The sequence below is a fragment of the Pelodiscus sinensis genome, chromosome 1, assembly GCF_049634645.1.
Source record: "Pelodiscus sinensis isolate JC-2024 chromosome 1, ASM4963464v1, whole genome shotgun sequence".
In the NCBI taxonomy this organism is placed as follows: Eukaryota; Metazoa; Chordata; order Testudines; family Trionychidae; genus Pelodiscus; species Pelodiscus sinensis.
This window is the reverse complement of record NC_134711.1, coordinates 300,013,985-300,030,600: the sequence shown is the minus strand read 5'-3', so window position 1 is coordinate 300,030,600 and position 16,616 is coordinate 300,013,985. Positions and strand designations below refer to the sequence as shown.

The 16,616-nt window shown below is 42.9% G+C and overlaps 1 protein-coding gene across 5 annotated transcripts in view; it reads right to left on the bottom strand.

Annotated features, from left to right (window-relative positions):
- Positions 1–16,616, bottom strand: part of FLT3 (fms related receptor tyrosine kinase 3) — a 95,524-nt gene that overhangs the window by 62,583 nt on the left and 16,325 nt on the right. The window contains exon 1 of one of the 5 annotated variants that reach the window (XM_075919214.1): positions 7,357–9,962. The exons of the other annotated variants lie outside the window; for them this stretch is intronic. Coding sequence (XP_075775329.1) covers positions 7,357–7,423 — 67 coding nt within the window. The 5' untranslated portion in view covers positions 7,424–9,962. Of the gene's footprint in view, positions 1–7,356; positions 9,963–16,616 lie in introns of those variants that run through there. 5 annotated transcript variants of the gene reach the window in all.

Sequence of the window (16,616 nt, the reverse complement as noted above, 5' to 3'; positions counted from 1 at the left end):
GCAGTGCCGGCAGGGCATCAGAGGAGGACTTAAAGCGTGGAGCTGCTGTCTCAGGCTAGCCGAGGGCTGCGCTTAAAGGGACCCGACCCCCACCCCGGACAGACAGTTCTCAGGGGTGCCCTGCTTGAAAACCAGTCCTGGCTTGGAGTGCCCGGAGTGCCCACACTGGGCACATCACACCTCGGCCATCAGCCCGGCTGCACTTGCCGCAGGCTGCCATCTGGGGAGAGGGAGCAATTGAAGGGCTGCAGGAGAGCTTCCACCCACAGAAGTCCGCAGAGCCAGCCCAGTCCTCCCCATCGGGGGCTCGTACCCCATTCCTCCCTCACCTCCTTCCACTTACCCCTCCCTAGCCCCCATTCCTGATGTACAAAATAAAGATAACGTTTCTTCCAACATTGACTCTGTCTTTATTGAACAAAACTGGGGGAGACTGGGAAAAGGAGGTGGGAGAGGGAAAGAGAAAGGCTGGGAGAGGGGAGGGCAACTAACATGATCAGGGGTTGGGAACAGGTCCCAGATGAAGAGAGGCTACAGAGACTGGGACTGTTCAGCTTAGAAAAGAGGAGACGGAGGGGGGACAGGATAGAGGTCTCTAAAAGCAGGGGTTGGGTGGAGAGGGTGCATTCAGAAAAGTTCTTCCTGAGTTCCCATAAAGAAGGACTAGAGGACACGAAAGGAAAGGAATGGGTAGCAGGCTTGAAACTAGTAAGAGAAAGTTGTTGTTCTTCCCAAAGCAAATAGTTAACCTGTGGAACTCCTTGCTGCAGGAGGCTGTGAAGGCTACAACTAGAACAGAGTTGAAAGATCAAGTCATGGAGGTTGGGTCCATGGAGTAGTCTTAGCCAGGGGGTAGGAGTGGTGTCCCTGCCCAAAGTTTGTGGAAGGCTGGAGAGGGATGGCATGAGACAAATGGCTTGGTCACTGTCTTCGGTCCATCCCCTCCAGGGTCCCTAGGGTTGGCCGCTGTCGGCAGACAGGCTACTGGGCTAGATGGACCTTTGGTCTGACCCAGGACGGCCATTGTAAGCTCAGGGCTCAGGGTCGGGGGTCTCAGTGGACCCCCTTGATTATCATGCACACCTGCTCCTGGGTGGCCAGGCTGGCAGCTCTCCTGCCCTAGACGGCCACTTTCCTGTGCCTAGTGCAGAGATCGTGGACGAGGTCCACGATGTCCGCACTAGCTCAGGAAGGTGCCCGCCTCTTGCGGTCCCAGGCAAGCTCCCGGGAGCCGCCAGCCTGGTCCCGGGAAAAGGGGGTGGGCTGGGGGACATCGGGTGGCTGGTTCGAGTTGTGCCAGGTGCAGGGTCTGCTGGCTGGGTGCTGGCAGGCTTGCACCTGGCACGGGCACCGTAGCCAACCCGTGCCCCTTTAAGGGGTCCGGGGCCAGGAGGGGGGAAGACGAGTTTCCCTGGTGTTGGCCAGAGTGGCCACCAGGGAAATCTGGGGAGGGCTAGCCTCCCACTAGTTCGAATTAAGGGGTTACACACCCCTTAATTCGAACTAGTAAGTTCGAACTAGGCTTAATCCTCGTAAAATGAGGTTTTCCTAGTTCGAACTAAGCGCTCCGCTAGTTCGATTCAAATTCGAACTAGGAGAGCGCTAGTATAGCGCCTATGAATGTTAGTTCGAACTAACATCCGTTAGTTCGAACTAACATTGTAGTGTAGACATACCCCAAGTGATTACTCCTAATGATTTACAGTTCTCCTTATGATGTTAAAGATAGGCTTAAAGGGTCATAAACAACATTATATCCCCGTCTGTGAGCAACCCCTGTGCAGCCATGCCAATGCAGGGGGGAGAGTAAAAAGCTTCCCTCTTACACAGTTACTCCCTGTGCTCCCTGCATTCTGGGGATCAAAGTACCATTGCTCCTGCTTTTCCTGGGAAGCAAGATGCTAGAAATGAAACAGGGAATAACAAGAAGGAGAAAAGACCCTGGATTTCCCCTTCCAACCTACAACAGCCCATGAAATCTGGCAAGGACACTAAGGGCTAACATCCTGATTCATACCAATGGATAGAGCGAATTACACTCTGCATACTCCCAAGCAATAGCACCAGAAATATTCTGCTTGCTGTGAGGTACCATCCCTTTTGGGGTCTAGATGGTGTGGTATGGCCCTGTACTATCCCCATGCAGGGCCACGACTTAAAGAAACAGTCTACCCCTATAGGTATACAGTAAGCCAAGACCTAAGCATGCACAGAAACAAGAAAAAGAGAAGTAAAAATAAGGAACTAACTCAGAGGAGATATCTGTGTGTGATTTTGATAAGCTCCTCAAATGTATAAATAAGCCTGGGATCCCAAAATAACATTATAGAGCTGTTTTTTCAAAACACTTAGAAAGCCTCTGCTGCAGTGTTTACATTGATTCTTAAGGTGGATAGACTTGACACAAGAATCTGAAGTTAAAGAAGGAAAATTGAGGTGAGGTATTAGGAAAATGCAGTCGCAGCAAGTATAAAAGAGCGGTGAAACACAATATCAAACAAAGTGATGGAGGCACCAGAATTACAGATAGTCGAAGACACTTTAGATTATTGTCTCTCAACCTTTCCAGACTATTGTCCCCAATTCAGGAGTCTGATTTGTCTTGTGCAGCCCAAAGTTTCATCTCACTTTAAAAACTACTTGCTTACAAAATCATACATAAAAACACAAAAGCGTCACAGCACAACCAAGAAGGTTGGTGGCTACCGGCGGCCTAATATAATGAATGCCACTCAAAATGGGGTAGGATCAGCAGCTAAAATAGCGAAAGAACAAGTTAAAAATTACTTAGACAAGTTAGATGTTTTCAAGACACTGGGGCCTGATGAAATGCATCCCTGAATACTCAAGAAGCTGACTGAGAAGATATCTGGGACATTAGCTATTATTTTTGAAAAATCATGGAAGATGAGAGAGATTCCAGAAGCCTGGAAAAAAGAAAACAGAGTGCCCATCTATAAAAAGGGAAATAAGGACAATCCAGGGAATTACAGACCAGTCATCTTAATGACTTTACCAGAAAAACGAACGGAGCAAATAATTAAGGGAGGAATTTGCAAACATCTAGAAGATAATAAGGTAGCAGTCAGCATAGATTTGTCAAGAAAAATCATGTCACACCAAGTTGATAACTTTCTTTGACAGGGTAACAAGCCTTGTGGATGGCAGAAGTTGTAGATGTGGTATATCCAGACCAGGGGTGGGAAAATACCAGCCTGTGGGCCGGATCCGGTCTGCCAGTGTTTGCTTCTAGGGGGCTGCCACGGCTATATTTACCTGCACCTCCACGGGTAAGAGTGATTGCAGCTCCCACTGGCCAATGGGTGCTGCAAGAAGTAGTCTAATGGAAGCTTCCATCGCTGGTACCTGCAGACACACAGCTAAATATAGTGATGGCGGCCCGCCAGGAGCCAACCCTGGCACCTGCCACTGTTTTATTGCCCTCCCTGATCTATACTTCAAGAAGGCTTTTGATACTGTCTCACAAGACCTTCTCACTAACAAACTGGAAAAATACAACCTAGGTGTAGCTATGATAAGGTGGGTGCATAACCAGTTGGATAACCATTCCAGAATGTAGTTATAAATGGTTCACAGCTCTCCTTGGCTGGAAACAGTGAACTGCAACCAATTATAGCTGCGAGGCTCTATGGCTTCGGACACTTGAATAAATAAAGCATTGCAGGCCCGCCAGTAGCTTATCCGGACAGGTCTGTGACTCAAGTTTGAAAACTGGTGCCTTAAATGACTGCTTCTTGGAGCAGCTAGTTCTGGAACCCACAAGAGGAGAGGCAATTCTTGATTTAGTCCTAAGTAGAATGCAAGATCTGATCCAAGTGGTGAATATAGTTGGACAGCTTGGAAATAGAGACCATAATATAATTAAATTTAATATCCCTGTGATGGGAAGCATACTACAGCAGCCCAACACTGTGGCATTTAATTTCAGAAAGGGGAACTACATAAAAATGAGGAGGTTAGTTAAACAGAAATTAAAAGATACAGTGCCAAAAGAATAATCACTGCAAGCTGCATGGAAACTTTTCAAAGACACCATAATAGAGGCCCAACTTAAATGTACGCTCAAAGTTAAAAAAAAATCACAGTAAGAGAACCAAAAAAGTGCCATCATGGCTTAACAGACAAGTAAAAGAAGCAGAGAGAGATAAAAAGACATAATTTAAAAAGTGAAAGCTAAATCCTGGTGAGGAAAATAGAAAGGAGCATAAACTGTCAAATGAAGTGTAAAAATATAATTAGCAAGGCTAAAAAGGAATCTGAAGAACAGTTACCCCAAAATTCAAAAAGTAAAAGCAATACTTTTTTTAAGTACATCAGAAGCAGAAAGCCTGCTAAACAATTAGTGGGGCCATTGGACAATTGAGATGCTAAAGGAGCACTCAAAGACAATAAAAGAAACTAAATGAATTCTTTGCATTGGTCTTCACGGCTGAGTATGTTAGGGAGATTCCCAAACCTATGTCATACTTTTTAGGTGACAAATCAGAGGAATTGTCTCAGACTGAGATGTCACTAGAGAAGGTTTTGGAACAAATTAGTAAACTAGATAGTAACAAGTCACCAGGACCAGATGGCATTCACCCAAGAGTTCTGAAAGAACTCAAATGTGAAATTGCGGAACTATTAACTGTGGTTTGTAACTAATCCTTTAAAAACTTCTGTACCAAATGCCTGGAAGATAGAGAATGTGACACCAATTTTCAAAAAGGACATTAGAAGTGATCATGGCAATAACAGACTAGTAAATCTAACTTCAGTACTACGTAAATTGGTTGAAACTATAGTAAAGAACAGAATTGTCAGACACATAGATGAATATAATTTGCTGGGGGAAAGTCAAAATGGTTTCTATATATGGAAATCATGCCTCACTAATCTACTAAAATCCAGTGGGTATAGTATACTTAGATTTCCAGAAAGCCTTTGACAAGGTCCCTCACCTGTAGGCACTAGGAGTTATTTCAAAGTAAGTTATTTTGAGATAATAACTCCCAAAATAACAATTTCGAAATAGCACTATTCGTCTTCACAAGCAGGAGTTATTATTTCAAAATAGCAAGCCCTTTATTTTGAAATAAAAGGCTTGGTAGTGTGTATGCTCGCTTTGTTATTTCAGAATAATGCCTAGTGTAGACATGCCCAAAGGCTCTTAAACAAAGAAAGCAGTCATAGGAAAAGAAGGAAGGTCCTCTCGTGGCTTGATAACTCGACGAAAGATAGGAAACAAAGGGCAAGAATAAATGATCAGTTTTCAGAATGGAGAGAAGTAACTAGTGGCACCCCGCAGGGGTGTGTACTAGCACCAATCCTATTCAACAAAACAGTGAGGTGGCAAAATTTGCAGATGATAGTAAACTGCTCAAGATACAGTGAAGCCTTTGTTATCCGGCACTTTGTTAACCAGAAAACTTTGTTAACTGGCATTACCCCCAGCCACAATACTGTCACATCTTCAGGCGCACAGACCTGGCTTGGTTTACTGTGATTGGCTTAACAATTGGTGGAGCCAATTGCCCTGCATTTGTGGAGAGGATGTCAGAGGTGTATTACCCTGGGGGAGCATGTCTACTGAACTACAGGTTACATCTCCGTAAACCAGGACTCTCTCATCTGGCAACGTCTGTGGTCTGGCAGGACCCCAGATGTTGCTGAATGAGAGAGCCCCGGGGTAGAAGGGCCAGCTGCTGAGAGCCCTGCGCACAGTGAGGCTGGTGGTAGTGGAGCCAAGGCCTTAGAAGCCTGGTGGCAGTAGTAGAGTAGTGGCAGCCTGGCAACCCAGCTGGGTCCGGGGGAGCCCATGTGCTCTGGCCCTGCAGCAGGATTGTGCAGCGATAGCCTGAGAGGGGCTATGTGCCCCTGGTTGGCAGCAAGGCGAGGTAGTGGCAGCACACCAGGGGAAGCATGTCTGGAGCCGCAGCAGCAGAGATGTGGCAGCAGAACTGGGGCCACAGCCACTCAACTGGGGCTGCGGCAGGTCAGCAGCCCAATTGGAGCTGAATGTCAGCTGGCAGCAGGGCTGGTGCTATGGCAGTGGGGCCAGTGCTGCATGCTGCTGTGCCAGTAGTGGGACTGGAGCAGCAGCTATGACACGGAGGATGGAGCAGCTATGTCGCCCGGCTGACAGCGGGGCTAAAGGAGCTGGCGACGGGGAGGGGCAGCAGGCTGAGGGGGCAGGTAGCAGGGACCTTCCTAGTCTGGCAAATTCCCTCATCCAGGACCACTCAGATCCTGAAGGTGCCAGACCAGTGAGGTCCAACCTATATTAATGATATTATGTGCACTGGTCTCTGAAGCTAGGTAGGTACACTGGCTTGAATTTAAGACAAGGGGGCAATGGATGGACCCTTTCTTGTTGCCATCCCTCTAGGTGGCTTGCACCTTAAGAGACAATTGGAGGAGCAGTCCCTGTGCTCAGAAAGCAGAGTCAATAATTGAACGTGGCCATACTTTAGGACACCATATCAGTCCTGCCAACTCAAAAGGTAAAAAATCATAAGACCGGACCACCTCATGAGATCAAACTCATGAGCCAGGTTCCAAAAGATTATGAGATTGGACACACAAATTATTTTTGGGAAGTTCTATGGTCTGTGTGATCACTTAGTTTGACCTCCTGTAAACAATAGTCTATTTTGGCCTTGCAAACTATGAATCAGGTTAGAAATACTGATGATGAAAATGTAAAACAGAGAAGGGCTCACTATGTATTCCATGATATTTAATATTGTATTCAGCAGCACAGTTGACTTGCCCTTAATAAATAGTTTTTGCAAACAAATCTGACAAACTTCATGGTATATCAAAAAGCCTACGACTGACATTTTTTTATTCCCAAATTTAGTGCTTTTAATTAGGTACCTTTCCATGTCCAGTCTTCACAGTCTGGCAGGCAGTGGAAAACATGCTCCACTTTCTTTAGAAATAAATTTTAGAAGTGTGGTTTTTTCTCCAAATGTAATTTGCTACATTTGGGTTGAAAGATTTAGCTGGAATGAGTGAGTCAAGTGAAAAGGGAGACAGTGCGGTGGGGGTGGGGCCTGAGCAGAGTGGGTGAAGTACAGGGGGGCCCTGAGGAGCTTGCCTCCCCATGCAACAGCTTCATTCACCTTCAAGGGAGTAGGGCTAGCTCAACTATATATGCAGAGCCAGCCTCTAGTTGCAGAGAAGATTGGCTAACAGTTTCTTTGGGGAGGGGTGAGGCAGGCAGATGGATGCCCCTTATTACTGCTTCATAAAAGAAGCAGTCTGCATCCACAGCATTTTTGCTGAAGATCTGCCCCCATTCCTTGATGTTGATGATGTACTGGTAGAATCAGTGGCAGTGCACCCTCTTACCAGTAGGTGGAGATCCTGCTCTGCTTCTTGTATGTACAAAGGTAGAAGGAAGACTTCCTTCTTTCATCTTCTTCCTGCACCAACCTACTTCTTGAATTGTCAACAGGATTTGGTTCCTGCTGTTGAATGCCAGACCATTTCACTGTAGTCAAAGATCTGTACATGCAACAAGGTTCATAACATAAAATAAATAAAACAAGCTAGTGTACATGTAATCCCAAGTTGTAAATCTGATAGAAAAAATGATGGCTCAGATTGGGAAAACAAGAAACGATGGAAGTCTTAGATAAGCATCTCACCTTCATGAACAGTACACATTAGGCCTGATATGCATGAATTCCCTTTCAAAGCCTCTGAAGTGCTAAGCTTGGAGTTTGACTACATACAATTCAGCTCCCTTTCATGAATGGGAGCTGAAATAAACCCAATAATATGATGTTCTCTTATTTTGAGACCCTGAGCAAGATTCAGAAGATGTGTAATTTACATCTTCCCTCTCCCTTTGCACATAAGTAAAGCCTACTTGGACTGTCATACACACTATGAGCTTAAGTCAATCCTAGAGAAATCAGGCACAACAGTCATTGAAAGATACACCCACTTAGTTTGAGGCTGACACATTGGCTGAAACCTTAACCCTTTTACAGTCAATGGGCGTTTTGCCTTCAATTTTTGTGAGGCCTGTATTTCACCCATTATATTTTTCTGTATGCTAAATTTGACCTCTTTAAGTTATTTATGAAACATGAACATTATTTCGTACACCCTATAATTAAAATTCTTTTGTATATTTCCTTTATGAGGTTTGCTTCAGACGGAGCAGTGTGTATTGAATATGTATACATCCCTTTGATGTCTTTGAAGTTATGAATAGTTTCATAGCTCACAACTAGTTTTACCAGTTCACTCTCTGATTGTACGCTAAAGATTTGCATTCCATTTTTTTTCTTAACAAAAATTACTTGTAAATGCTTTCTTAAATCTTGTCTATACAAAATTTATGCATGAATTAACTAAATCACTCATTATCCAAATAACTACAAATTAGTTAAATAGGAGCACAAATTCTGTAGATCTGCTCTTTGACTGTAAATTCATCTGGACACCATATTTATATAAATATGACATCACCAAATATTGATTTAATATTTAGAAACCAGACCTGTTCCTATTTTTTTCTTTAACACTGGCATTTTTGGCTAACTGCTCTATATCAAACACTCTCTGGTTTTCATTCAAAGGTATCAGTCTTAGTGTATTATCTCTGTTTGGGAGGATCCCAAAGGCCAAAATAAAATTCCAGCTCAGCACTACCATGTTCTTGCCTATTTTATTGGACTTTACCAATTCTTGAAGAGATTTTATTGGACTCCCATTTTATTGGACTCCCATTCTTGAAGAGATACTAAAGCAGTTTAATATACAAAATAGTAAATTTCTCCTGGCTATCCTGACAATGAACATCTCCAGTTTGTCCAGATCATTGGGCCTTCTCCTATGCCTGAATCTAAAGCAGAGCTACCCAACTTTGGTAGCCCCAGGGGCTACAATGATACTCATAGCATATGCCAAAGACCGCAACTTAAGTGCTGTAGCATATACATGCAAATATATATCCAAATAACTTCTTTTACACTGATGGGCATGAGTACAAAGATTAAGGCAAGACTACACAACATGCAGGCCCCATTTAAGTCAGTTCTGCTGATATTAATAAAAACACAATATTTACCCAATTTCCACTCATATGACAGCACTTTTAATGAGCTATGACAGTCAAGGAATTTAACTACTAAAATGCATATCAACAGAAGACCATTATATTGACTCACCATTGCGGAGTGTGTTCCCAGTGGAGGCCATGTTCAAAGGACCCCACCCGCGAGCCACACGTTGAGCCCTGAGTAAAGCCAAACCGCACCGTGGGCTGCAAACAAACGGGTCGCAGGTTGCATGCAGCCCATGGGCCATGTGTTGAGTAGGCCTGATCTAAAGGATCTCTTCTCAGAATATATGAAGGAAAAGCAGCAGCTCCTGTCCAGCCTACTTCAGGAACAGCACTTTCAGCCCTTTCCTACACACATGGCTGTCAAGCCTGTAACAACCATATCAAAGCTCTGCTCAGTAATCAGTTTTCAATCTTCCTAAAACCTCTTCTCATTCTCCACTATCATCAGCTAGGCAATAGCTGTGGGGGAAGAGGAATGTACTCCTTCACCTCCCACTCCTTCCACATACTCTTAACTCATTATCAGTAGCCTTTTCCTAATCATTATTTCCAATAGTTTGGCCTTCACCTTTAGCCTTACCTATTCTTAGTACCCTGGGTATAAATTTCATCCATTTTTATTTAGCACCATGGATATAAATTTAATCCATTCATATTTCTCAGTAAAAGTATTCCTTTTTACTACTGTGCCTTCCTTCGAGAAGGCCAGTTAATGGTCATGTATAAACTTCATCACAGCCAGATTCATAATTAGTAATAGAGATGTAGCCGTGTTAGTCTAGTCTAGCTGAAACAAAATACAGGACTACGTAGCACTTTAAAGACTAACAAGATGGTTTATTAGGTGATGAGCTTTCGGTCTGGCCCACAAAAGCTCATAATCTAATAAACCATCTTGTCAGTCTTTAAAGTGCTATGTAGTCCTGTTTTTTGTTTCAGATTCGTAATTACTTAGGGTATGTCTACACTACCCCGCTAGTTCGAACTAGCGGGGTAATGTATGCATACCGCACTTGCTAATGAAGCCCGGGATTTGAATTTCCCGGGCTTCATTAGCATAAGCGGGGAGCCGCCATTTTTAAATCCCCGCTGCTTCGAACCCCGTGCAGCGCGGCTACACGGGGCTCGAACTAGGTAGTTCAGACTAGGTTCCTATTCTGAACTACCATTACTCCTCGTTAAACGAGGTGTACCGGTAGTTCGGAATAGGCACCCTAGTCCGAACTACCTAGTTCGAGCCCCGTGTAGCCGCGCTGCACGGGGTTCGAAGCAGCGGGGATTTAAAAATGGTGGCTCCCCGCTTATGCTAATGAAGCCCGGGAAGTTCAAATCCCGGGCTTCATTAGCAAGTGCGGTATGCATACATTACCCCGCTAGTTTGAACTAGCGGGGTAGTGTAGACATACCCTTAGTGATTTTAAATATGTGATCCCACTTCGGGCTTTTCATTTTTTTCCTTTGTCAGTGGCACCTATTTCTACATTTGTTTTTCAATGATACACCTGGCTAGGTGCCAGGAGACCTGGAGTCTTTGTTTGCTTTGCCATTGACTTAATGTGCATCCATGGACAAGTCCTTTTACATTGATTTCCTTCTCTGGGACAATGAGGACAATGACAACACAAAGTTCAACAGTATTTATCATGTGATTCCACTGCATATGTAGCTCAAACTTGTATCGGATTTTTTTTCCTGCTATTTTTCATTGCAAACTTGTAACTAATTTGCTGTTTGTCACGCCTATTCCTGTTTCAGCAGGTTTCCTTTTGCCACTGAATGAATATATGTTTTGAATTATTTTGTATAGGGTTTCATGATTTTTGGCTTCTCTTTCTAATATCTCCAGGTACATAGGAGTTGCCATAGCTCTGGTAACAAGTAGCTGCTTTTCATGAGAGAATGTATGCATTTTGATCAGCTTGGACCCTTTTTTTTCTTAAATTCTTTCAGAATTCTTGGACAAATACATAGATTTCAAGGCCAGAAGGAAGCATTGTGCTCATCTAATCTGACATCCTGCATAATACAGGCCATCAAACTTCCCCACAGTAATTCTTGGAGCAGATCTTTTAACAAAACATTCAATCTGGTTTTAAAAATTGCCAGAGACAGACAATCCACCATGACCCTTGGTCAATTGTTCCAATGATTAATTATGCTCACAGATAAAAAATGTTCACCATATTTCCAATCTGAGGTTCTTTTTACCCAAACCTTCATCTATCTTTCATCTTATTAAGCTAATTATCTTTCAGTCTCTGTGATTCTGCATCTTAAATATTATCAGGTACATTTCTCAAGCTACCATACTGTTATTTTGCTTGTGAGAGTTGGGTGAATATCATGCTCCTATTGAACTAAATGACAAAATTTATTTTGGCTACAATGGGAACATACTGGGCCCAATACTGCAGTGAGTTCTGTGCAGTAGACCTCTATGCCCACGTGAAGCCCTGCTACAGTCAGCAGCACTCTGTGACCTGACAGCTGTTTTCAATTCATTTTAATTTATAACCATTTATTTGGACTGCTGGATAGTTCCCTGCTTGGAAAGTAGGGTAAGAGCGGCAGAAAGCGCCACCGACCAGTGCTGAAATAGCTCAAAAGTTTGTCTCATTCATTAACAAAAGTTAGTCCAATAACTACTTATCTCTGCTATCCTCTGGAACCAACACAGCTACAACACTGCAAACAAGAAATAGTAATTTGGCATTTTGTGGAAGGGTTTAACAGTGACTATTTCTTCTTCAGACCCTCACTGTCCATATCCCCATAACTGCTTCTGTTCATCTTCTATCCTCACAGCATTTCTTATTTTGATTCTCCATATAAACCAGTCCCTTATTACACCTTGATTCAGGGACATAGGGTATTACCTATGTGTGTGAGTAGGGAGCTGGTAAATGACTGTGGCAGACATCATTTGAAAAGGCAAACTAGCCAATCATCATGTGGCTTTGGACCATTAGTGTTCTTGGCTATATACAGTGATTTGCTTATGGGAACTGAGCATGTGTCTGTTCCATGAGGACCATGCAATGTATTCAGTTTAATACCAAATAATTTGTTACAAATCTACTAGCTTTACCTTATGAGAATTTTTTACATTGTTTATTAAAAGGATATAAAAATATCCTTAATGTTTACACACTCAGGGTTCAGTTCTTTTACAAGAATAGCTCTACTGATGTTAATGGAGCTGCTAACATATGATACAGTCACATGAGGAAGGGCTGCGGGGTCTGAGCCATTATAATTTGCCACCAAAGAGAAAAGGTTCCATGAAATAGAGAAATGAAAACACAAGAATATATGTCACTGACAGCTGCTGAAGAAATGATACTCTTTGTCATCCTAGTACTGTATACATTTCCCTTTTGAATTAAAATAATAATTTCCATTACAGCTAGTTTTCTTGTCTTCTGTTTGTTGGAGATGGGGGAAGAAGCCTAACAGCAAATTAAGAACAACACTAAAATGCATAAAAAGAAGTAAAATAATGCTAACCTAATACATCATGTCATTACACTAATGAACCAGAAAATTGTAAAGCAATAGTAGTTATAAAATAATTTTATGAGTGTAAAATTAAATATGTTTACACCATAAAGGAGCACAGTATAAGCCAATAAGGGCTCGTCCAAAACATCTTTATATCTCACACATCAAGAAAACCTTACTTATACAATTAAACCGATACTGTAAAAGGAAGTGTAATTATTGTTCTACTTTGCAATACATCCAAGTCTTTTCTGTTTGCTTTTTTAAGCACTGTGGTTTCCAAGAATGTACCCTGGAAATGGCATCAGATACTCCTTCTATATCCTAGTTGGACCTGGACAGGGTGGAAGCATCCACACAATAGCTATCCTGTCTTTTCTAATCTTTTGGCTTACATGAAGTTTGTCGGAAAAAAGATGTTATCCTTCAAGCATAATGGTCCTGTTAGATTTAACAGTTGCAGAGACAGTCGCTAATTCATTACGTTGCACCGTGCTTATATTTTGATTTCTATAGCATCTTTGTGGGAGTATATGCCAAGAGCTGAGAAATCAAAAATGGAGTCTTCCCTGATCACTCAGAAATTCAAGTTCTAGATGTTCTTGGCTGTGACCTAGTTTTGCCGAGTCCCGCTTTCCTCTGAATTATTATAATAGTTTTGACTGCTGCAACTGAAAAGTTCTTGATCTCTTACATTGCCATCTTGTGAATCTGCAATTGGTTGTGTTAGTTTTCTTTGTTACCCTCTACAGCTGTTCCTTTTTTTTGTTGTTGGTCTGGAAAATCTTTCCCACAATCAGGCTCTCCCATTTAATTATCTCTGATGTTAGTGCTACTCTCAAGTTCCTGGATTTTTCAGTAAACATTTCTATGAGGTGTTTGAGTTTTCTTAGTTACTGGTTGCTTCAACTCGGCAGAGCAAAATGGCAGCAAAGTCAACAGGAATGGAATGAATGGGTCTAAATGATATTGTTATTGCTATTTTATGCTGAGCTATTTTGAAAGTTATATTTTGAAAGATCATAGAATCATAGGGCTGGAAGAGATCTCAGGAGGTCATCAAATCCAACCCCCTGACCAAAGCAGGACTAACCCCAACTAAATCATCCCAGGCAGGGCTTTGTCAAGCCGGTACTTAAAAACCTTTAGGGATGGAGATTCCACCACCTCTCTATGTAACCCATTCCAGTGCTTCACCACCCTCCTAGTGAAATAGTTTTCCCTAATATCCAACCTAGACCTCCCCCACTGTAACTTAAGACCATTGCTCCTTGTTCTGCCATCTCTCACTACTGAGAACAGCCTCTCTCCATCCTCTTTGGAACCTCTCTTCAGGAAATTGAAGGCTGTTATCAAATCCCCCTCACTCGTCTTTTCTGCAGACGAAATAAGCCCAAATCCCTCATCTTCTCCTCGTAGGTCATGTGCTCCAGCCCCTTAGTCATTTTGGCTGCCCTCCGCTAGACCCTCTCCAATATCTTAAATAAGAGTAGACTAGGACAGTTTATTAATTCTGTGCCCTGATTCAGTCCTGGAATATAACATCTCTCTTTAGTAGTAGAAAGTCTACTCAGTGCAGCGGTGCAGGGAACCTGCAATTTCCCTTATCAAGGTCTCCACTATTGATGAGCACAGACCCAGAATGGATGCCAGTGGTCAGGAATAGGAGGCATTCTATGGTAGCTAGGTATATCCCTTAGCTGTCTTCTAAATGTTTATCTGCTTGAAAGTTGAGCAAATCTGGTGATTTCTCAAATAATCAGAAAAAGCAAATGAAAATGCTATGGTCCATTATCAAAAGAAATACAGCATGGATAGACCAAGCTCCATTTTATTCAGTTGCAAAAATCCAAATAATCCTCTTTACCTTCATGGATCTTCAGCTCTGAAATAATATTTCTTACATTTTTTTACCACAAAAGATTTGGCAATATATGACAAAGATCCCACTGTGCTTCACCAGGTAAGCAGAGCATGTGCTAGTCTTGTACAAAGAAATTACTTGGATTGCCTAAAGGTTTAACATGCTTCAGGAGAGAGAATGTAGTCAAGATAAAACATGATTCTGCCTCACTGATTTACCATTTTTGGCAGTGGCATGGATCTGTGTCTGAACATGTTCTGGAATGTTTATCTGTTGTTTTATAAAAAGATAATCTTTGTGTTACAATGAGACTGACAGAAAACTAGGTCCAAGTCACTCTGCTACGTGCTTAAAAAAACAGAAATGAAATCTCCAGTCTCAAGACTTCTCTGGTACTCCCCCAAAGGAATGTTACACACTTCAGTTTTGTTCTCCATAGACTTCATGATATGTATGTCATTGTTACTGTCTTTCAGCTTTTGGGTAATCACAGAAACTGCTGTCTCTTCTGGAGCTTTTAGGCCCTGAACTTGCAGTTATTACTCACACAAAATGTCCATTAACGTCATTGAAAGATTGAGACCTAAATCAGTAACTCATCACTTGATTAATCTAATTTGTCCTGAAACTTCAGGCAGCCCCATGAAAAGCTGCCATGAAAAGTTAATGTAGCAAATAAAAATGAAACAAAACTGTCCCAAGAGGGAAATTAACTCTGGTGAGTCAAACCCACACAAATTGCTCTGCATCACATAGTCCTCATAATTAAGCCACATGGGGTCTCTGCACCCATAGTAGTTGCAGAGAGATATCAGTGCCAGTCAGTGGTGAAAATAACTTAAAATTTCTTACAGGTGCTGTCTTTTGCAATCCATACAGCTCTTTAGTAGTTCCCTGTGGGCTTTTGTTGCAGCGCAACCAGTTCTTGCCAGAGCTGCGCACCTGGGCTCACCTGCTTCCTTTCACCTTTGGTGCCAGCCCCACATAGGCTGTATGAAACAGTTTCAGGTTCAGTGATTATGCATATCCACAAGTGACACAGAAGGCACTGATTCTATCCCATAAACTGCAGCATAAAGGTGGGGAGGGCAGCTGCACAACAGCCCCATTCCCCCACCTCTCTGAGCTTCACTTGCCTGCATTTGTGCAAATAAAGCTAATTTCACTCAGGATAAAATTACCTTTAACCACATGCATCAAGTCCGGTTAGGATGAAAAGAAAAGCAGAAAGGCAAGGAGATTTTTAATTTTCACAAAACAAACAAGTTCTGGTGTATAATGCTCCCAGGATTCCTTTTCAAATTCTTGCTGCCTGGTTATTGCAGCAAATAACATATAGGACACTCTAAAAACATATCAGGGATGATCTAGATCAGTAGTAGGCCACGGGTTTTATCAGGCCACCGGGCCTCCGTCTGTGGACCCCCTTGCCTGCTCCCCCATGTGCCTCTCATGCTCCAGGGCACTAGAGCCCCACATTTTCTGCTCTTTTCCCCTCCCTCACAGAACTTTCATAGGAGCTGCTCTGTCTCCATGCCTCTCCCTCTCTCCTTCCCTCCCTTCCAGAGCTGGAATGTCATGAATAGGTGATTTGCGGCTTTCCAGCTCTGGGAGGGAGGGGAAAAAGTGAGGACAGAGCATGAATCAGGTGATTCACAGGCCCCAAAATGCTGGGAGGGAGGAGGAAAGAGCAGGTAAGTGCAAAACTCTGGAGCCCTGATATGCGAGAGGTGCTTGGAGAGGGAGGATAGCTGGGGATCACAGACCAACAGGTGGAAGCCCACTGGGCTGCTGGGTGCTATAGCCCACTGAGATGTAGGAAGGCCACTCTTGCAGCCCATCCACCATGCTTGTCCAACCCTGATCTAGATGGTGCTTGGTCCTGCCATCAGGGCAGGGGACTGGACTCGATGACCTCTCAAGGTCCAGTCCAGTCCTAGTGCTCTATGATTCTCTTTGTGCTGAGATTTCTGCAATTGCAAATATATGAAGAAAAGATAGAGTGAGTCTTAACATTATAGTTTCCTAATAATCTTAGTTTTAGAGAGTCTCTCACTATAATTTTAACTTAACTTTTCTTTGCTGGTTAAATGAAGTTTTATGTAGGCACTGTCACATCAACTGGATAAAGTCTGTTAGACCTGGACCTGCTAATTTATTTGTTTC